This window comes from Condylostylus longicornis, unplaced genomic scaffold (assembly GCF_029603195.1).
Source record: "Condylostylus longicornis isolate FDR11 unplaced genomic scaffold, ASM2960319v2 ptg000031l, whole genome shotgun sequence".
In the NCBI taxonomy this organism is placed as follows: Eukaryota; Metazoa; Arthropoda; class Insecta; order Diptera; family Dolichopodidae; genus Condylostylus; species Condylostylus longicornis.
The window spans coordinates 7937776-7960963 of record NW_026578000.1 but is presented as its reverse complement, the minus strand read 5'-3'; the positions used below and the strand labels follow the sequence as shown (position 1 = coordinate 7960963).

The 23188-nt window shown below is 28.2% G+C and overlaps 1 protein-coding gene across 1 annotated transcript; it reads right to left on the bottom strand.

Moving 5' to 3' along the window:
* Positions 1-392: 392 nt before the first annotated feature.
* On the bottom strand, positions 393-23011 carry LOC129608522 (DNA ligase 1). The gene is made up of 8 exons (XM_055520075.1): positions 22525-23011; positions 2711-2861; positions 1771-1905; positions 1512-1702; positions 1216-1362; positions 1046-1151; positions 751-987; positions 393-664 (listed from the first exon to the last, which is right to left on the bottom strand). Exons 1-8 carry the CDS (start codon positions 22956-22958, stop codon positions 464-466), a joined length of 1602 nt encoding a protein of 533 aa, XP_055376050.1. The 5' UTR covers positions 22959-23011; the 3' UTR covers positions 393-463.
* Positions 23012-23188: the final 177 nt, after the last annotated feature.

Here is a 23188-nt window from a genome sequence, read left to right as displayed (position 1 = left end):
ATTTATATAAATGTATAAATATAGACTGACATTATTGTGAAATTTCGAAGATAAAATTTGAATATTGAGTTTGAGAGCCTAAAATTACATAAATATATTTTGGTTTTCATTAAGTTTTTGAAGTTTCAATTTAATTGTATAACAGGATGAAATCAGTATATGCATGAATGTCATACAGCTGTATCAGAACGGGTTATTGGAGGGTTATTCGAGTTATTGGAGAAAAATTAAATGTTTATTTTGAAAATTCTCAAAAATATATTTTTTTTACTTTTAAATTTAATTTTTACACAATTCATTTTATTAATTTACATAATTTCATTGAAATTTTATATTAAGTTTGATATTATGAAATTTAAAGTCTAAAAATATTTACAATGTGTTTCTTTTTTTTTAAATAGAATTATTGTACGGGTCATCATCGTCGTGTATCACTTAATTTTTTTCTAATCAGTTTTAGAAATTATTCTTCTTCATCTTCTTCGTTTTCACCTTGAACAGGTTGTTGTTCATTAAAATCATTTTCGTCATTATCTTCTTTTTCAAGATCACTTATTTCATCATCTTCAACGTTAATTTGTTCTTCTTCTTCCTCACCTTCTGATATCGGTTCAGTTTCACCAGTTATAATTTCTTTAGCTAATTTATATAGCTTTTTAATAGTCTAAAAATAGAAAATATTTTTAATTATAGGGTAAAAATAATAAATTTTATATTTGATCATTTTAATTCATATAGAAATCTATGTACATCAGTTGCTCTAAGTTTAGCTATTTTCGGATCTTCAAAATATAATGATTTATATTGATCGGATGCCATTATAAGTTCTTTTCTAATATCTTCCTCAATATTATTTTGTAATTCATTGATTTTATCTTGACGATTTTGATCAGTATCAAATTCAATTTTCTCCATAAGGCTTATATCAGAATCGGATAGATCAGTTTCAAATTTATTCTTATTTTCTTTAACTTCCTTGAGTTTTGTCTAAAAGTAAGGAAGTTGTTACTTCTTTAAAGAAAAAGTTTTTTTTTTTAATTCTTACACCAGCTTCAAATAATGCTTTTCTAGCTGCTTTACTATCACCAGCGCTAGCAGTTTTTGTTGCCAAATCTTCACGAACTTTTTTTTCAAGATCACGAAACATTTTCCTTTAATAATAAAGATCAAAAATAAAATTTTTGTTTTTAATTAAAAATTTTAAATGAAAATTACCTTGCTTTCACAACATTTTGTATGTCATCTGGGTCACTTAAAAATGGCGTTGGTATTTTTATTGATTTTGATTTCATTCTAATATTTTCTTTTTCCAAAAATTCCCTAAGTGTTTCCTCACCGTTTCGCCAGTTTTGGTCAGTAATTCTATTTAATGTAATTAAAAAATTTTAAGAAAAGCGCTTAGACACATCTGATATTAAAATTATGGTTGTTTTGAGTGTGAACGTAATGTGAATTTTGGCTGGTGCTTGTGGTAACAATATGTGTCCAAGTAATATTTTTTTATACTTTACCTTAATAGATCTAATCCTTTTTTTTTATCTTCTTTGGCATAATTTGTCACTAAAGCTTTTTCATTTTGTTCTTCTAGTGTACGTTTTTCTTGATTTTCAATTTCTAATTGTTCATAACGCATTTTTTCTTTTTCCCATTTTGCAAATTGTATTGCTAAACGTTCAGCATTTCTTTCTCTATTTGTTTTAAGCTAAATGAAATGAAAGAAAAATTCAGACAAATCTTAGAAATTCTTATATGTAAGATGCAAAACTCTACCTTAGCACGTCTTCCTGTTATGACTTCATTGGCAGCTTTATTGACAATAAATATTGGATGATCTGATTGATCGTCAGGTACAACATCGGATTTACCAGCTAATATCAAATTTCGTTCACGTTCACTCTCTTTCACCTGCATTATAGGAATAAAAAGATTTGTTAGACATACATACAACCAAATACATAATAGGTGTATATTTAAAAATAAATTTCAATTTAGACACACGCTCATGTGACACATTTAAGGCACGTGTTTTCAAACTGAAATTTTTCAAATAAAAACTTTTTAAATTTAATTTTTTAAGTGAGTTTCTTTTGCGAGAAATCAAGGGTTGAAAATATTTTATCAAATTTATTTTAGTAGAAAAGTTAAAGTTTGGGAAATCTAATTGTAATTTATTCATTTAAAAAATTTAATAAATGTATTTTAAAAAAGTTTTAAGACTTTAGAGACGGTGGTGCGTGTTTTAAGGTGGAAATTTTGAAGTTTTCAAATATTTTATCAACTCAGACTAATGCAATAACTTTAATAATAAAAATTCTCAACTTTTTATAATAAAAATCAATAGAAAATTGGAAATTTTTACATGAAACGTCGGTGTTTAGCTTTTATTTTAAAATTTTTTTGTGATTAATTAATTTTTTAAAAATATTTTTTCAATAATTTTATTCTTAAGTTTAATAAATTATAAAAAAATTTATTAAAACAGTTAGAATAAAATAATTTTATTCTAACTGTTTTAAAAAATTATAATCCTAGGTAAGACTTTAATGCTTCACTTTTGAAATTTTCAATAAATTAGAATTTTGAAATGTAAGAAGATTTGCCGAAGTTTATTTAATAGCGGTATTAATAATTCCGATATTGTCAAAAATATTTTGAAAATCTTTTCATATTATGATTTCACAAAATCTTCGAAATATTTTTGAATACCTACCTCTCTTTGTGTAATCCTTTTTTTTAATTGTATTTCATAATCCTTTTGCATACGGGCTCTTACTTCATTCATAAATTTTCTATCTGTTAAACGTATTACATTTGATCCCATCAACTTTTCAATTCTAGCTGTAATCCTTGGCAAGGCAAAGCTATAATTAAAAAAAAAACAAAGAAACAAAAATTTTTAAACTATTTTTAATTAATTTTATTTTTCATAATACTTTTATAATTTTTATATGTGTATGAGTTTGGAATTATAATAAGTGTTTTTTTTTTGAACTTTTAAAAAATTTTTCACCTGTTGTTGATCTTGTGTTTTTTTGAAATATGCTTTATTTGTGATTATAATTGGTGTTAAACATATTTGCTAATATTTAGTGACTGTTGTTTTCTAGAATTCTTTAGAAAGTTCTTTATTAAAGAATTTGTTATTATTGTTCGTCTCAACTTGATTTTGTATATACAAACAGGTTGCATGAGTTCTTAAAATTTTTTCTATATTGTTTTGTAAACATGGTTGCTGTTATATATGAAAAACAACACGTGTGCCTATAAAATGGCAGCTATTGTAATAAACTAATAGTTTCCGCACGTATAACGCACATACACACAATTCACATTGAAATATTTATTAATTTCTTACCTATCCTTTTCAATATTTTTTTTTCCAATAAAATTAATAAATTTTACCGAATATACACGGTAATTCGAATATAAGTATAAAAAGAAAAAGAAAAGAATTAAAATCAATCGGCAATGATTTCTTAACTGTTAAGATTTTTGTGTATGCACATAAATTCGCATTAAAACACACTGGTTATGAGCTGGTGGTTTTTTTTCAACTGATAAACGCGAATAACATAACATTAGTTTTTTTTTTTATTTTTTGTTTATGTCCTTTATTTTCTCATTTTTTCGTTTGTATACTCAATATAAAATTTTGTGTGACAAATAATATTCCGAATAAATTACAAAAACAACAAAAAATATAAAATGAAATTTTCGTGCACTTCTCTTCATTTTGGTGTTTTCACTTATAGAATTCAAATTTTCCAATTTGTATATGTGTGGGTTTTACATTTTAAGTATGAAATATTAAGTCTAGTACATATAAAGAAATTTATATGTTTATTATTTTTAAAATATGAAATGAAAAAAAAAATTAAAATTTAAGTCATAGTACAGAGTGTACAGAAAATTTGACAAATTTTTAAGAATGCACGAATGTGTTTTATTGTATACAAAGTAACTATATCTCATTCAATACCGAATTGTAGTCGCGTGTATGAGATTAAGAACCAGATTTTTTTTTTGTTACAGAGCTTGACTTGTGATCTACAACCATGATAACAACATTTCTTTACTTAAACTTAAAAAATAAAATATTTGTTATTCAAAAGATGAATTCGATTGAAAATGTCATAAGAATGTAAGAAATCAGGCTACAAAAAGTCAGGAATGGCTGCGGTGGCTCCAAGGGTTCTCCTATCCCACTCGATTCCCTTAAAATGTACAATCTACAAGTAAGAACTCATTTTTTATTAATGTATTTTTGAATAGAGTGTATCAGTATTAAAATTTCACGCATATTCTACATATTTAGTTTTACATATAACAATTGTAGGTTTCGCATGGCAGCTACTGAACTAAGTTTTAAAATAAACTAAAAAAATAGCACACGTTTAAATTAAAATCTTTACCACACGTTTTCCTTTCAATAATATTATATTAAATTGACCACCACAATTTAAAATAATCCTTAAATTTAAACACACTCTGTCAACTATAGAATGAGAAACACTCTGTCTGAAGAAAAACCTCAAAAAAAAAAGTCATTAAGAAAAAAAAAAACATGAAAGGATTGAAACAAAAGACTTTTTTGTAATCACTTTTTTTTTTTTTTTTGACTTTTTTTTCTGAATGGGCTGCTTATTTTTATTCGAAAAATATGTTGCCAAACCATTCTCTTTGGAACTTAATGAGTGCATAGCTATATCTTCTGATTTTGTTGTAAATCTAACCAATTTGATGGCATACAACAACGTGTTATTAAATAACCAAATAGTAAAGCCTACATGTAAATCTATACGCAGCTAACGGGTTGTACCAAGCAAACAGATGTCAAGCAAATACAAATTTTCAAGAACAACGTATTTTGTAATATGGTGGGTACTCCATTATATGTGAGCAATAGTAATATTCATAAGGATTTGCGTGTTCCCAAAGTAAGTGATGAAATAAGAAGCTGTGCCATGAAACATAGCATATAAATATTGAGGTCTCTAGACATATAGAGGAGAAGTTGAGGACAGAAAGACTGAAAAGAACGTAATAGAATTGAGTTGGATCCTTTGAAATATTTTTGTTTTGGCTAAACAATTCTATATTTTGATACGAAAATGAATATTCGACGAAACGACCCGCTACTATTTTAGGTATGTATGAACAGTAAAAGTCATTCATATGTGATTCAAATAAATAAAAATATTGTCTTTGTGTCCTTATTTTGTTTTTTTTTTGTTTCTTTTTTACTTTTATTTAATTTTGAAACAAATAACATTTGTGATTTATAGAACTTGTTAGCTTTGAATCCTTTTTCATGTTATGCCTTATTAAAAGTATAGATGGAACCCTCCGTATGTAACAGAATTTGTTGCTTTTTGGTTTCCATTTTTTGTTTTTGTTTTTTTAATGGAATGAGTTGAGAAATTTTTGAGGTTTTTTTGTTTTTTTATTATTATTTTAAAGGTAATCCGAGGTGATCACGATAAAAATCTATAAAAAAAAGGGAAAAATTGAATAAAATTTAAAGGAAAAAAGAAAAAAACTTTTCATATTTTCAGTTCCAATTTATTATTTTATTTCGCTTCTGTCTGTTTCCTTTTGTCATGTTGTGTGGTTTCCGAAAATTTCTTTTTTTCCTTTAATATTTTTTGAATTTCCTTTATGGTTAAATTCAATTTCTCTTTAAATTTTTTTTATTCTTTATTTTTATATGATTGGTGTCACATTGGTGTTACACAAAGGTTTTAACTTCAACATCAAAAGTTATTTAACAAGAAATTCAAAAATTTTCTGTTTTTTCTTGTTTTTATTATGAAAGGGTTGCCTATCCTCTGATAAATATGTAGAAAATAATATTGTCTATTATTTTGTTTTTATTACGAAGTTTAAATTTGGAGAAAAATTTGAAATTAAAATGAATATGTACTTTAAGGTATAGGATGCCTTTAAATAAAATAAAGACAAAATAATTATTGACCTGAAAACCATAACCTGACAGAAATGGCAGACATTTTCTCGACTATGACGTTTAAACTTCTCTTTTTTCTCAATTAAATCAATTGCTGGGCAATTACAAAAATTATAATGAATTTGGATGATTTTTTGACATAAAAATTATTGTGTAAAAGTTGGCAACTTCTTGTACGATTCTTTTAAATTTTAAAATATTAATTTAAATATTATTTTGTCATATGTACATTTTTTTTAGAAAATATAAATATGTAAAACATATTATTCTTCTTGACATGTTAATTTATCTGTTTCTAGTATTTTATTTTAAATATTTTTTTTTCTTTTATTTAAAAATAAAACGTGATACGAAAACGCAAAATTACTTAAATCCTTAAACGGTATAAACAAGTTGCGTGTTTAAATTACATTTACAGTAAAAAACAAGTCAAATATTTCGATGACTCTTTTAATTTCTCAACAACAATCTAACTCTTTCTCATTTATGCTACTATGTGAACATATACGAGTACGCAACAAAATTTCTGTTTCAATACCAAAATATCATTTAAAAGTCACACATATCATCACTTTCTACCTCAATATTTTTTATTTTATACGACAAGTTAATTGTTATGTCAAATAAAATCGGGTGGTAGAGAACAAGGATAGCAATAAGAATCCTTTTTATATAAATTTTTAACAATTAAAATTATTGTCTAATTTTTGTTGTTATTAGTGAAAGTAAAGTGAAAATAATAAAAAATTAAAACAAAAATATTGTAGGGAAAATCAATGAATTTTTTTTAATTTCGTGACATTATTTTACGCTAATTTATTTTACTATAAAGGCCTTACATATTCTTATATGAGAAAGATAATAAAACTGTGTTACATTAATATTGTATATATATGTATATATTTATCTTTTGTTGTGCATATATGAGAAATAATAAGAAAACTATAAACTTTCATTTTCCATAGAAATTATTTTCAATTAAGTTATGGCGTTTTTTCAAAATTATTTTCATTCATTAAAGCAATGAGATTAACTTTTCTTCATTAAAATACGAAAGGACAAAGAGAAAAGGCAAATTAAATATATAATAAAAAGAGAAAAATATATATATGTATAGTAAGAGAGAAAGATATTACATAATTAAGTCATGTGAAAACTGATTTTGTCCCCCTCCTCCTCCTCAAAGGATTTGAAACGCTTAAGGATTTAAATTGTAGTCGAAAAGTTTTCATTTTGCGTATAACAGATTTTCCAAAACAAATTAACAATTTTCAATATTTTTTTTAGTTTGTTCTTTTTTTTCAAACTTAGTGAAAGTTAGGGAACGATACGATACTAAAGTTATTTGTATAATTGCATTTTGTTTTTGTCTCTTAAGATTATTAATTTTGAGTTGAATGTATGCGAGTGTAAATAAATCTCATATACGTACTAAAAAATTGTAATTGCATGCCCTTAGGTTCTTTGAACTTTATGTAACTTGCATTTTTTTCTATTAGAATGTTTTTTTTCCATAATTCTTTGTCACATTTATGTGAGGATTCCTTGTATATATCGTATATGAAAGAAGACCACGCAAGAAAATACGTTCACAAATTTAAAAATAATTTCAAATAAAGCGCATAAAATGAAAAAAAAATGGGAAAAATAGAAATTTGTTTTTCCACTTAAATGACACTCAAATGAGATTTTCAATTAAATTTACAGTAATTTAGATTGAAAAGACGAACCTACCGAGGCAAAGTTAACATTTATCTTTATTACAATTATAATTTTTTATTAAATTGTGTTCGAAAATATTTGTGTGTGTTGAGCGCACGAGGAAAAAGTTAAATTCAAGGGTAAGAATTGGAAATTTTTGAAATAATACAATTGGCCAGAAGAATTGATAGGATTTTCAAATGGATCTGTCAAATACATACATAATAGCTATACTTAAGTCTTTAATAAATTCAACATGGAGCAAACAAGGAACATTGTGAGACAACTATGAATTTGAAGAGGGAGCAATAAATTTTTTTGAGCTGAGGAAATTCCACATGAACTGCTTTAACAGTAGCTTTGCCTTTTTTGGCACCTAAAACTAGGCTTCGTTGTCTGACAAATAGAGTCGCCGCTAAAAATGCTTTTTAAAGATATAACTACATATGAGATATAAGTACATAGTTTCAGAATTTTTAAAGTCGAATAATCTTCTTTTAATTCATATTTCAAACTAGTTTAATAAATAAGTCGGATTGTGTCTCTTTTTTCAGATTGATTATCTGCCTCATCTACTGATTAACTCGGCTTAATGTTGCAGGTAAAGCAACGTTATGTATTTTCTTGAGTATTACGACCGGAATACATCTTTTATAACATCTTGTATAGTTACCACGCTTTCATGAAAATGTAGATTGGCTCATATTACTACCTGAATTTTTTTTATTCCATAATAAATCAACTGATTTTAATATCTGTCAAAATCTCTAGGATAAATTTATTATGATAAATGTTTATGAATTAAAATGGAAACGAGATTGTGTTGTGAAATTTTTTTTCAACATTTTGTAAATTGATTTGAGATCAAATTTTCAAATATCGTATATTAGTTTATTTATTATACTAATCTTAAATAAAGTTACTACGATTTCAATTTATCACACATAAAATTTGCAAGAACCACCACATTATAAGTATACGAAATCATAAAGCGAGAACAATCAAACGTTCAATGTAGAGAAAATCCTTTTTATATTGGGTGTGTCACTTTTAATATTCAGAAGAATGTAGGAGGTAAATTTCTTTTGTCGGCACATTTTTTTCATAAATTTACTAACAGCAAGCTGAGATTGATTGCAAATTGCACGCACGGTAAAATTATTAAAAAGAATAATTGCAAATTTAAAGTTACAAAGGTGGTGAAACTCATGGGATCAAGGTATTGTGAGTAACAACTATGATGAGAATGGAATTTGAACTGGGTGGGAGTATGAGAATTCAATGATAATTAATTTCAAAAGAAACAATAGTACAACTTCAAAAATTCATAATTTTATTAAATTTTTTTGTAAAATAAGAAATTGTACTTTTTACATTCGAATACGGAAATAATATTAGAAGATGAGATGAAAATTTACAACACACAAATTTAACTTTCATTCAAATTGGAATAGTATGAGTGAAGTAATGTAGGAATTTTGGATTCGTACGATTTTAGTTTTTCGCACTGGTTTCTGTAAATATTTCAGAGGTCATTTCAATGTTATTTGGCATGATGAAAATCAAATGATCCTTTTGAATCTATGGACTGACTTTATATAACCTCAGTTTTACTTGCGTATCACCTTTAAGATATTCACACGTATATGAAAAAATTCAGAACGAATATCACCACTTGGAAAACAGAAAGAGCAGCACACATAATAATCTACCAACATACCAATAGTTTTTGGCATCTCTCGTGTGTGAATTGCCGCCCCTCCACTTTGTTTAAATAGCTTCTTTTAACCAATAATTTTTCCGGTATAAAATTTTTATTCAAAGACCTGTTAAATTGTGTGTGTAAAGTAGAAATTGTTTAAGATTAAAAAAAAAATATCGTATTGCATATTAGTATTAAACATTGTAGGGAGGTGAAACAATATTAAATTCAAATTTTACAGGCAAATTTCTTTATGTTTTTAAACTTACAATTAAATTAAACTTTATTATTTTATGTTAAATTTCAGACTTTCAGGAGAGTAATTTAGAAAAAGAAATTTAATGGAGGTTTCCTTTCATATATAAAGCGGCTGACTATATGTAAACCCATTGACTATTATCATTCATTTTTATTAGAGCTTAGATTTTATTATTTAGAACATCTTTTCAAATTATACACATATGTAAATAATCCTTTATATTGCATTATGCCGTAGATAATGATCACAAAATATATAATAGAGAAAGTGGGTGAGTTTAAAATGTTGCCGCAGTATTTACCTTTCATAATCAAATCTATCTAGGTAACATTTAGTTATCGTTTATTTAAATAAAAAAGTAAGAAGAAAATTTTCTTAATGACACTACAACCTGCAATATAAAAATTAAATGAAGACGAAGTGGCAACGGATTTATGTGCATGTTGTGAAATGTGCACGAAAGAGAAAAGCAGTGAAAAGTTCATATACATAGGAATGAAAAATTGTTTTGAATGCTTGCAATTTAATAATACATTGGGTCCATTACGATAACTCTTGGTCTTCGTACAGCAATTATGCCTTATGATGCTATGACTGAAAAATGTCCAAAACAAGAGTTCAAGCTGATAAGAAAGCCTTAATTTTGACGTTCGTAATTTTTCAATCTCCGAGCCAAAAAATATTTAAAAATTGAAAACAATTTGAATAAAAATTGAAAATATTTTTGAATATAGAACAATTTTTCTCTTAAATTCGTATTCATCAGTCATCATTTATAATCAATTGTGCGGTTAAATAAATTTTCTTTAAAAACTTATGAATTTTCTGACGCAAATTTAATGTGCAAAATATAACAAGACCTCATAGCGATTTTCATATGATGCTTCACATATTATGATTTTTTATAGGTTGGCTTGTTTGTGCGCATTTCAAAAATTGCTATAATGAAATATAATATTTTTTAAATTAAATTTTTTAATCATGTCGTAAAAAACCCATTCTAAATGTTTTTGTATAATTTTTTATTCAAAATCCTTTACGAAAAGTTCAATGAATTTTGATAATGGCGTCCATATACAGAAATTTAATATTTTCCAAATTTTTTTTTTAAATAAACAAAACACATTTTAATTTTTATATTATAAAAAGAAACCTTATTTGATCTTTGTGTTTTTAAATAATTTTCTGAATTTTATAACAAAAATTATTTAAGTGTAAAATTAAACTAAATTTTTTAAATTGAATATTAAAGAATTATGTAAGAAGAATATTAAAGCGGGACAAGGTCGAAGAAGTAATTTAAGTATTACTACTGGTTTGGATTGATTGACATTACAAAACAAGAATTAAGGGTTTTGAGTCTCTTACACACGAAAAAGCTAGCCATACTTCTTTTTTTTTGTGACTTAACTTGACCATGAATTAAATCAGATCAAATCAATGATTTCAAAGTATGGGACGCATTTTCATTTAACAAAGTAATATAGATTTAAATTTAAAGAAAAGTAGGAATTTTTTGCCTCCCTTTCTATAAATCAAAGGGGAAATTTTTCTTTCCAAGAAACAAAACTTACAAAAACCGTAATACTGAACCAAAATTTCTATCGTAATGGTTGCAGCCTTTACTAAAGACACATACATAATTGGCTTGAACAGCTATGACTTATATGCCACATACGCCCAATTCAACTTTAAAGGATTCTAAATAAATTAGGAAAACTCTTTCAAATTTCATTTATTTTCATAACAAATCCGTATACGTAATTATTATTTATAATTAATAAATGAATTACAAAAAAAAAATAATATAAAACCAAATTAAAAATCCTTTTTGTCTCCTTTTTGTCCATATCCCTTGTAATTAATTTTCTACCCACTATGTATTGTACTTAACACAATTAATAGATCTGTCCGCTAAATTTTAATTTAGAATGAACAGAAAAAAAAATCATTTTCTTTAAATTAAATTCTCTGATTTTCTTAACGAATATTTTACGAATTCCTTTAAAACTATCAAAGAACATTTTTTACACCCACTATATTTATGCAAGAAATATGGAATAATCTTCGAAGTTAAGTATTTTATAAGTGAGATTATTTTATATACACATACGTTGCATTTATGTGTGTACACTATGTGGAAGGTTCGCCAAAACATATTATTATTGCTATCTCAAATATAGAAAAAAAATTTGATGTGGTCAGCACATAACCCACCGCAATGTATAATGTCTAGTTAAGTGAAAGTGTTACAGGATATTATAACAATGTCTGTTAAACACTTCTTTACAATTTTTAGGACATTAGTAAGCTTGTAGTTAACATACCTAGAAAAATGTAAATTTGTCTCTTAGTAGAGTTTCGCTTTGTGCCATCCGAATTCCTTGAAAAGCTCGCCAGTTAGTTCCGGTAACAGCCTCAGCTCAAATATAAAATTTCGAGAAATACCATCAATCCGTTCCAAAGATATTCGGTCTCCGAGCCTTGATCGTTCCAAAAAATTTAACTATATGTTCATTGTTTTAACAAATGTAAATACTAAATTTCAAGGAAATTGGCTGATTATTTCTCTTTATATGGGCAAAAATCTAAAATTGGCCCGGAAAAAAATTGAGTTCCCAAAGTCTGATATATCCCAAAAGTTGATCAATCCGTGACATAGTCAAAACCAACTCACATATAAAATTTCATGAAAATCGGTTCAGCCGAACTTGAGATACACGCTCGTACACACAGACGAATAGACCGTCAGACCGACAGGTTGATAAAAATAGTTTTTTTATCAGAAGTGCGTTCTCGCCGTTCGAGATCCAAAATTTGTTGCCATTACATGACCTCCCTTATTGTATGCCATGAGGTCAGTAAGAAACAATCTCACATTCGTAAGTATTACGTTCCTTTTTGTGAACTTCTTCTATAATATGAGACTATTAAGTTTGTATATTTTATTACGTGGTGTACATGAGTGTTCTTAGAATGTAGAAGTGAAAATTGGCTAAGAAATTAATAATTTTACCTTATGCCCTCCTTCATCGGTTATATTTATTTTATAAATATACAACTTATACGTTATACACGTTTGAAGTGTCTTGTTTTTATTTGTTTATTTTTTTTTTGTATTCAGTATGTAAGGTAATGTTCTTTCTAGGGCTTTCGCTTTTAATTTTCATAGGAAAATACAAGAAAGAAAAACATACAAAACTAAATTTATAATAAAAATTTCTAAAAATAAATTTTATGCTTCAGTCTAAACAAGTGTCTTCAGTCATACAAAAAATATACGGTAACGGTGGATATCGGGAAGGAATATTATAAAAGAGGATCATAAAAATTTTTTCTCTTACTTATCGTTGTTTTTTTTGAAAAGCCTAACAAATTACTAAAACAGAAAGTAAAATTCCTTTCAAAATTAAGAAAAGAAAGAAAGGGAAAACTCAAAAACAAATAAAAGCAAAAACAAAAGCAAAAAGAAAAGAATGAAAACAAAAACGATACTTTTTACGATTGTCTCGTGTTAGCTTTACTTTGAACACGTATAAACAAACAAATTCAAAGGGAAAGCGAATATTTAATAAAAAAAAAATGTAGGAAAAATTCTGGCCCAATTTCTTGTCAATTTTTGTTTGTCTTTTTTATACACTTCAGATATCTGCAATAGAATCCGGAAAAGATTCCTTTCTTTTTTTGTTTTTCTCTCTCATTCTCTTAATGAACATGTAGTGTGACGCATTCATTAGGTACTTTTGTTTACATGACGTAGAATAGATATTAAGTGGTTTACTAGTTTGCGTATTCAAAACAAAAAGAAGAAGGTCAAAAAGAAGTTGTAAAGTGTTGAAGAAGTAGAAAAAAAATGTGATGTGGTCAGCACATACAACATCGATTGCAATGTACATACATATATTGTCTAGTTTGGTGAAAGTGTTACAGAAGATCATGAAAATGCGTTTAAATAGTTCTTTACTATTTTAAGGACGAAAGTAAGCTTTATGTAAATTTAGCTCTTGTAACATATTCACATTATGGTTATTTCAGGGTTTTCTCAGTGTTTGAGAGCAGAAGAAGGAGGTCATGGTAAATATACTTATGTATATATTCGTAGATTCGTAGATTCTAAGGGAACCGAGTGGGACAGGAGTAACCCCCCAAGCCACCGCAGCCATTTTTGACTTATTGTAGCCCCCCCCACTCTCCCGTCTATAATATCCCCGTCCCAATCACAAAGCCGGAGATATCCCTAAGGGAGTTGGACAACAGTTCCCGAACACTTAGGGACCCAGGTCCAAGACAATTGCGGCGCCGAACAGCCAGTGCCAGACAGTCGCAGAGAATGTGCACGGCGGTCTCATCGCCACCTCCACAAAATCTGCACAGGGGGGAGCCCGACTTCCCCAGCCTATGCAGGTGGTACTTCACTGGGCAGTGCCCCGTGAAGAAATTCGCAATAGTGCGAACCCGGCTCCTGCTCATCCCCAGCAACTCTGCGGTGAATCCGCTGGAGCACGCCGAAAGAAACACTCTCGCATGAGGGCACCCTTTCGTGTCCCGCCAGTGACGGCCGCATTCCGCCGCGAGCAGGTAGGCAAGCCTGGCCCCCACGGCGGAAGAAGGCAGACCGCAGAAAGGCAGCGGCTGCACAAAGTCAGCCCCAGATCCCCTCCGCGTTAGCTCATCGGCAATTTCGTTGCCCGCATGGCCGCTATTGCCCGGCACACAAATGAGCGTGGCTCTGTTCTCCGATGCCAATTCCATAAGTGCATCAAGGCAGCCCCAGACCAGCTTGGATGTAACATGAGCTGAACGAAGCGCCAGCAGTGCAGCCCTGCTGTCCGAGAACACATAGATGGTGCGGTTTCTATACACCCTTTCTAGATGGTTCTCAGACAGAAGTCTATTGCATGTATTTCGGCCTGGAACACTGTGCAATACGGGTCAAGGGTTGCATATACACGCGTGTCCGGGCGGACACCGTATACGCCCGAACCCACACCCGACTCCGTTTTGGACCACCCCGACCACCCGGACCACCCCCATCCCACGTCCATCGATCGGGAAGCAGAACCCTGTACCTGTGGTCGAAGTTGTACCGCGGCAGACAGGTATCCAAGACATAGTTATTCTTAGAATCGGATCGCTCTGTATGAAGTCTCTGTGAGTACTGTGGGCCAACTTTAGCCCTGCCCCGTCCTCGCCAGAGAGAAATCGGTAAGTCACTAGCCGAGCTTCCTTTAATATATGGAGGTGCAGTGGCGGCAATCCGATCATCACCTCCAATGCAGTGCAATGCAGTGGTGGGAGCCGTCCGCATTTCCCCGGTCACTCCCAGGCAGGCCAGCCTCTGTAGCTTTTCCAGCTTGACCCGCACACCCGCCTGCTGAGCCTTACGGCACCATACAATCGACGCATAGGTGACGGTGGGACTTACTCAAACAAAATAAATCAACAAAAAATTATGTATATATACTCTTATATATTCTGAATTCAGGCAAAATTTACACTATTATATTAACGTTTGTATTAATTATAATTTTTGTATTACTCCTTAATGTATGCAATAAGACAAAATGTTATTATACTTTACGTTATTTTAAGAAAATAACGTAAATAAATATCGTTTTCATTTGCTAGACGGAAATCCACTTCTTGTAAAGTTCTATTTTTATACCTGTACAAACATATGTTCGAAGGGTATACTAAATTTGCCTCACAGTTTGTAACGCTAGGAAATAATGGCCTGTGATATAGACTCAAGTATATGTTTTAACCAGAGTCGATTAAATCATGTCTGTTCGTCTGTCCGCTTCTCCGTCCATCCCAGCTCAAAAACTATTGAGATAAGCTCACCAAATTTTCACCAATGCTTTGTATTAGTCAATGTCGGAACCCTATTAAACTTGGGTATGATCGAGGTAATCCATACAACTTCAAAATTTATTTGGATATAACCAAATATAACATATAAGTTAAAAACTGTTAAAACTATTGAAATTTTGCGAAAACAAATATGATAAAAGGAAGATGTATTCTAAAAAAATTGTTGAGACATCATGAGCACTTGTAATAGCTTCCATAAGCAAAAACCAAAAGTTATTAATACAACTCCAAAAGTTATTTGGGCCATATCTCAGAAATTACTCAGCGCATAGTTCTCAAAATTGACAAACAAATGTACTATTAGAGCAGTAATGTTTGATAAAAGTCGTTGAAATTTCTCGACTGGTTTTGGTAGTTGTCACACAACTTCATAAGCTGTTTGCTCATAGCTCAGAAACTATCAAGGGTACAAAGCTGAAATATTGAACAAAGAAATTTGGTTATGTGGCAATAGTTTTCCGTAAAACTCTTCTAGATTGTATGGGTTTATATGGTAACTATCATATATGTATAAAATGGCACTGGGCATATAAAATTCAAGTTATTGAAATGAAACTGTATGTTAATTATCTCTGACATTTAAAATCATTTATTTGTACGGGTATCACAGAGTTGATACGGTCAACTAAAACTATTCTCATTGTATTTAATGATTTGATGTCATTTCTTTCACCTTACAACTTAAAGCACTGCGTATACCGCCATTAAAAAGAAATTTATAATTGCTACCTATCAGGTACATATAAATAAAACATTATATAGATAAATAAATATATATATATGTATATGTACATGCATATAAATTAAAAATTCTATTTAAGAATGTATATAAGGATAATATTTATGAGAAGTAATACACGTGACTCCTTAAATAATTCTGATATATTATTCATATATCTGTTTAGAATAATAAATAATGACTGAAGTCAATAATCTACTTATAAATTAAATACATATACTCGTATACTATAAGTACATTATATATGAAATATATATACATACTCATATTACATATGTTTATATTATGAAAAATATAAGTGAATGTGCACGTAACACAAATAAAATCTCTGTACGAAGAAAATAAGGTATTGAAGATGACTTTGAGGATACAAAAAAAATTTCTAGGGATTCTTTAAATGATGAGTAAAAAAACATTTTTGAGGTATCTGTTTTTTTTTGCTTTTCTTGAATTTTCATCATCGCACCATTTTATTTTAATTGTAATTATGGTTGTGGTACTGATTTTTTTCAATATAATCCACCACTAAGAAGAAACCAATTAGATGAAATATTTCTTTGGAATTTCTATAAAAGTAATTTTAAAAGAAATTATTTTTTCTGGAAGGTCTTTAATATGCTGGGTTTTCATTCAATAAATTAGCTATAAAATAGAAAATTAAGATTTTTATTTGCTACATATATAAAAATTGATTATATCGGGAAAATATTAAGGTAATTGGGTAATTGGGATTGGAAAATTTTTAGATAAACCAAAAAGGATATAAGGATATAAATTTTAGTTTTATTAAAAATTTTCCAATTTTTTTTTTAGAATTAAGAATATTTTTCTCTTTTTTTTTTTGGGAAGGCGTAAAAAGTTAAACGCCTTCATATTTTATCAGAAATAAATTTAACCTAGAAAATTAAAAAAAAAAAAACCAAATTTTATGAAAATTTGATTTTCTCCGCAATTTGACAATTTCTTGGTACTTTATATTAATTAGTTACACACATACGCGCATTGTAACAATTTACAAATTAATAAATGTCACTTGGTGAATTAAAATTTTTAAATCTGATTTGCATAAATGAACAATTTTATGAATAAAGATGGAATTTCGTCTAGAAAATTTTCTAATGTTTTGACGTTCGAATTAGTATGTCAAGTATGTGACACGTGCAAATTTAAAAGTTAATTTTAAAAAACGAGTTACAATAAAAAATCGTACTTATCGCTTTTAATTTTATAATATTGTAATCAGAGTAATCTCCGAGTGACTCGCTTCCTGATTATATTAGAAATCAATTCGAATGTGTGGCTCGTACTTAATAGCCCAGTTTCTCGTTAGAAGTACTACTCTATTTTTTTATTAAATTCTCTGTGTAAATTTCGGGATATTGTAAGGTTCATATGCCTGCAGTTCCGTTGCTATTGTGCCGTAAATACTCCGCCATCTACATTTTCTTAGAACACATATTTAATGTAACTGTTCATATATTAAACATACATCGATTTTCCGATGTTGTTTCACCGAAACCCTTACAATATTTTTTTATTCCCACGAAAATGAACGCTTTAATTAGTTAATTAACAATTAAACCATAGAATTCCAGTAGCGTAGAGTTGTTACACTTACAAGTTTTCCGACGTTTTTGTTCGGTTTCAGATAAAGCCCGCAAATCCCGGCCTCTGTGCACGACAGAGACATTTCTTGTACATTCGAGTATAAACTCTTTAATTTTAAATTTTTTATGGTGAACTTATTTTAGTCTCGGTTAACTTTATATTTTTACACAATTGTTAAGTTATAAAAACTATAATAACAAGAAATATAAGTCAAAGTAACTGAAAATTATTCAAATATTGTAAAATATTGAAATAATTGAATGTTTCTTTTTGAATAATTACCATGACGTGATTGGGAATCGAATATCGAATGTACAATCAACGAAATCATCAAAAGAACTGAAACGCAATATACCAATTTCAGCTGGTGTTGGCATTACAAAATCATTTGCTAATTTTTTTGATTTCTTCTTACGTTTCGATTTTTCCACCATATTATTTTTTTAGAATTTTATTTTAATAACAAATAAATGAATTTCAAATGTCACTTTAATATTTTCTCAGCAAATAAAATCGAGTTAAAATCACTTTTAACATTGAAAATGCTATGAAATTAATTAGTGAATTAAAAAAATTTATGTGATATTCGTATTTCCACAATATTGTTCTATATATATATAAAATCACAAAGGATAATTATTAAAATATCCTTTTCTCTTTTTTCATTATTACTCACTCACTTTTTTTTTACAAAGCAGCTCTATATTTGAATGGCGTGCTCACAAATAAAAAAAACATTGGTCTGAATTGGTGAGAAATCAAATTAAATTTTAATTTGACTTTGTTAATGACTTGCTGCTTTTTGAATTTGTTAACGATTTTAGTGAAATTATCGTAATAAAAAAACAAAAAAGTTTTGTCATAATTACTACACCATGACATTTTTAATTCGCGAATGATTTGTTAAGTATTTTCGAACGTGGGTGATAATTACAACAGAATACAAAAGGATTAAACTTTTAATTTCATTGGAATTTAAAGAAATCACAAAAAAAAAAATTTACGAAAAATTTTAGAAAATTTTCAAATTCACTTTTAGCTTTTAGATTTGTTTTAGTTGACTTCGGTGGAAATCATTCTGGTGACTAAATTGGGAAAAAATAAAATTAATATTTTTCTCTGACAATATCAAATTTCTATTTTGTAAGTTTTAATAAGAAATAAATTGGAAAATTTTTAATCAAAAATTTATTTTTACCTTCAACCCTCAATTCCTCCTCTATTTATTTCTTTGTAACCACTAATAATATTCTTGGGTGACTTATGTGCATTCAAACTATCACATGAGTAACGTGACATGCCGTGAAAATATATGGGGTTGCACTTAATATTTTGTTATTTTTATTAGTTTTCCATTTAAAGATTTTTATTTTAAATCAAATAAATTGCTGAAATTTCAAATGCTTTTGTATATTAAAAACATGAATACATAAAATATTAAGGTCGCTGGCTCAATAAACTAACTCCCTTATAACCTCATATGTGTGTTTTATTTGACAATATATCTAGTTAAAAAATAATTTCATTTTTATTTTATTGAAATTTTCATATTCTTTATAGAATTCATGAATTTTTATAACACGCGTGTATACGTTACATCTTAACAGTTAAATGTTAAAGTAAATGATTTTGTTTAAAACTTAAAAATATACATGATGTGGCGAGCACATGGTCGACCGCATATAGTATGTATTTTCCAAATGATACTAACATGTGTTTATCCAAATAAATCAACTTATCTACATATTATTATCTTATTTATTTAAAATTGAAATAGGATATTAGGCAATTTTAAGACTTTTGGGCATTAAGGACATGAAGTTGCTCCTTTACACTTTTGTGTTAAGGTGAAGAAGATAGTGTGACCTTACTTTGCAAATCTGCCTGAAAGCCCTTCCCCTTGCGTTCAGGGTAGGTAGAAGGCCTTTCGCGTCCTGGGTAAAAAGTGGTTGGTTGTCTTGTCCGAAGGGGAATGGTAACTTCTTCGATTGGGCTGGAGCTCAATGAATACTTGAGAGGGACGGACCAAGGTCGATTATTGGAACAATTGCTCGAGCTTATTTCACTGCAAAAAAAATTATGTCACCCTTAGGACCGAGAAGGGGATAAGAACTACAAAAGATCCTATAGACCGAGAAGAACCTATGCTAATATGCGATCGAAATACTATTCTTATTATTTGTGTAGTTGGTAGTAATAAATAAAATTATTCGCTTAAAGTAACTTTTAAAATGAAATTAAAGAAGTTCTATTAATTTATATTCGTGTCCAAAATGTATGTTTTGTAATATTTAAGGTAATAAAAATAGTAAGAACTAATAAAATTCTACTTAAAAACCACACAGAATAAAAAAAATCCGAAATTTATTTAACGATATCAATAAACGAATGAACTTTTGTGAGGATAACACATAAAAAGTATAATGCGGTGGGGTTTCTTAGTTGAAATTAGAAAATAAATAGGAAACATTTCCGTTTCGAGGGTGGTACTTTTTAAATAGAACAAAATTTGCATTTCGAAGTTTTGTCGAACATTAAGTTTTCTATGATGGAGGAAAGAAATAATTTTGAAAATATTTCGGCTCAGTTAAGTAATTCTGAACCGATTTGCAAGATTACACGTTATGTTCTTATGCAGTTCCGCTGTTAAATTAATATGAATAAGTTTGTTGGAACTTCCATAAATAACAATTAGAAATTTCAAAAAGCAGCCGGCTGTGTACTGAACGTGTTACATTTTTCTGTATAGTTAAGCAAATGTAAACCTTTAGGTTTTTATGTTCTTATCTAGGTATACTCTAACTTGCACCAAGGTGTTTCTTTTTATTTACATATGTTATTCTTATTCACTGTTTAATAAATATGAAATATCAAATATTCACTGTATACATATAAGGTTCTTTAAATCTTATCCACCGTAAATTTTCTCTTCTGCTTTTTTACTTCTTAATATAATTTAAAATAACCGTGTAGTATTTTTTATATCCTTTTTGACTTTATGTGTACATACATATGTATAGTATAGCATTACGCCCGAAGGGATACTATGTATATTTCATAATATTTTCATTCATAATAATAAGTTAAATATTATACAATCGACGGACACACAAATCTAAATGATCTTATGTACATAGTACGAGTAGCAGTATACGAGTGTATATGCAAAACGTGTGTATTTTATGAGAACGTATACTATTGTGAATAGAAAATAAAAATGTTACTTTAAAATGCAAAAATTGATTTCTATAGGGAGGACGATGAGGTTGTATTTCATTGATGACATTGATATTATTGATGTATTAAAGTAAATACTTGGTAAAGTACAATTACATAATATATTCTGCACATATAAATATACATATGTAGGTATACATGTTTGCCAATAAAATATTCTTTAAAGTTTGACACAAAAATTTAAAAGACAACGCTTATGGGGATCCTATGCTAAAGTATGTAACAACGGAAATTTTATAAAGCAGTGAAAATAAAATTTTCTTTAAGAAAACAGATGACTGGACAGTTTTAAAGAAGATCTAGCAAAAATTAGCAACTACTTTAAACAGAATAAACTAAGTTTAAACGTAAATAAAACAAAGACAATTAATAGAGTGTTGTAAAATCATCTAAAATTAATAATTAATATATTGAAATTGCGAAGGAGATCAAAAATTTGGATGTCATAATCGACGACAAACTAAATTTCATGGACCACATATACATATTTTATGTTAAGAAAGATTTCTAAGAAATTGAATTTTTTGTAGAGAGAAAAATCAATCATCGATTGTTTCTGTTAATATATTCTATACCATGGTAAAACCTCATTTCGAATACTGTTCTACTGTAATAGATTTTTCCTCCAATGAAATGCATAGCCGCTTAATAAGTAAAAAAATTCATATATGTATGTACGTACAACACATAATGCAATATGTAATACATAATTTTTCATACGAGTATTAAATTTCTGTGAAATAACGTTACGGTAAAATTAATAACTGTTATTCATGTACGTATATTTGTTATTTTAAGTATAACACCGTCGGTATAAAAATTTTCAATTTTTTAGCAAAGACCAGAACCTTTTAAATTTTCCAAAAGAAAATTTTACTGTGGTGAATAAATATAAAAGAACTTTAAATATTCAAAAATAAAAGGTGAAAATATAAAATTTTTCTTTTGTTTTTTAACATGCAAGTTCAATACTTTAATAATATTTATTATTCCTTATGTGGTTGATATTTTTTCAAATGATTTTTATAAAAAAATCGGAAATTTGAGTGCGTTAGACGTGGAATTTTAAAAAATTTTGTGTGTTCTATTTGTAATAAAAACAAGAACAGTTTAACTGTATAGTCTTAAGATTGTCGCAGGTGATTTTTAAAATTTTTTTAAGAAATTGAAGTAGTTTTAAAGGTTGGTATAAAGAAATGACTACAAAACAATAAAAAAGATGTATAATTATTACCGAGTGCATATTAATCGATTATGATTTTAACCTGAGTAAAATTTACGGAAAAATAATTATCTCTTCTACTGTCTAAGTTGATATTCTGACTTGTGCTTCTTCCAGCTAAATCAGCTATGTGTTTATTTCGGAAATTGTGTATAATTGTGACATAAAAGTATGCAAGTTAAAGGAAAACCTTAATTTAAAACTAAATATAACTAACTTGCATCCAATAATATCAACATATTCCTTTGGTATATCAATTTGAATATCATGAAATTTTCTTCTTTTTTTTGGCTTTTTGCAACCAATGGAAAAGCCAAGTTTTTTAGCATTTGAAATTTCACTTTTAGATTTTGAACTCTTAATTGGTGAACCAGATCTTTTTGAATCAGTTAATTTATTTTTAAATCCCAAATCATCCTTAGAATCTTTTTTATCATCAGCAACAAAACTATCACGCCTGGTGATTGGAACCGGTTTAAACATTTTAAGAATATCATTTTTATCTGCATATCCTTCATACGGTGTATATTTTTTACGTATATCATTTCCAGCTAATGTTTCAATAGTTGTCCAAACATTCATAAAGTTAACGGTGGCTTTTGTGAATTTTGAGCCATTGCTGAAATTTCCATCTTCTTCACCGGAACTCATTTTTTTATTAATTTAACAATTTTGTATTTTAGTTTAACTTTTAACAAATTAAAATTTTTTTTTGTAATTACTTCTTTTATTCACTGAGAAAAATTTTTCTAAGCCAATATTAATAATTTTTCACTTTTAACAATCCGTCAGATTGATATCCGTAAATATTTAATACTTCGATAACTATACAACTGAACTGTTTTAAGTCTTTTTTTGATGTAAAATTCGAAAAATATTTT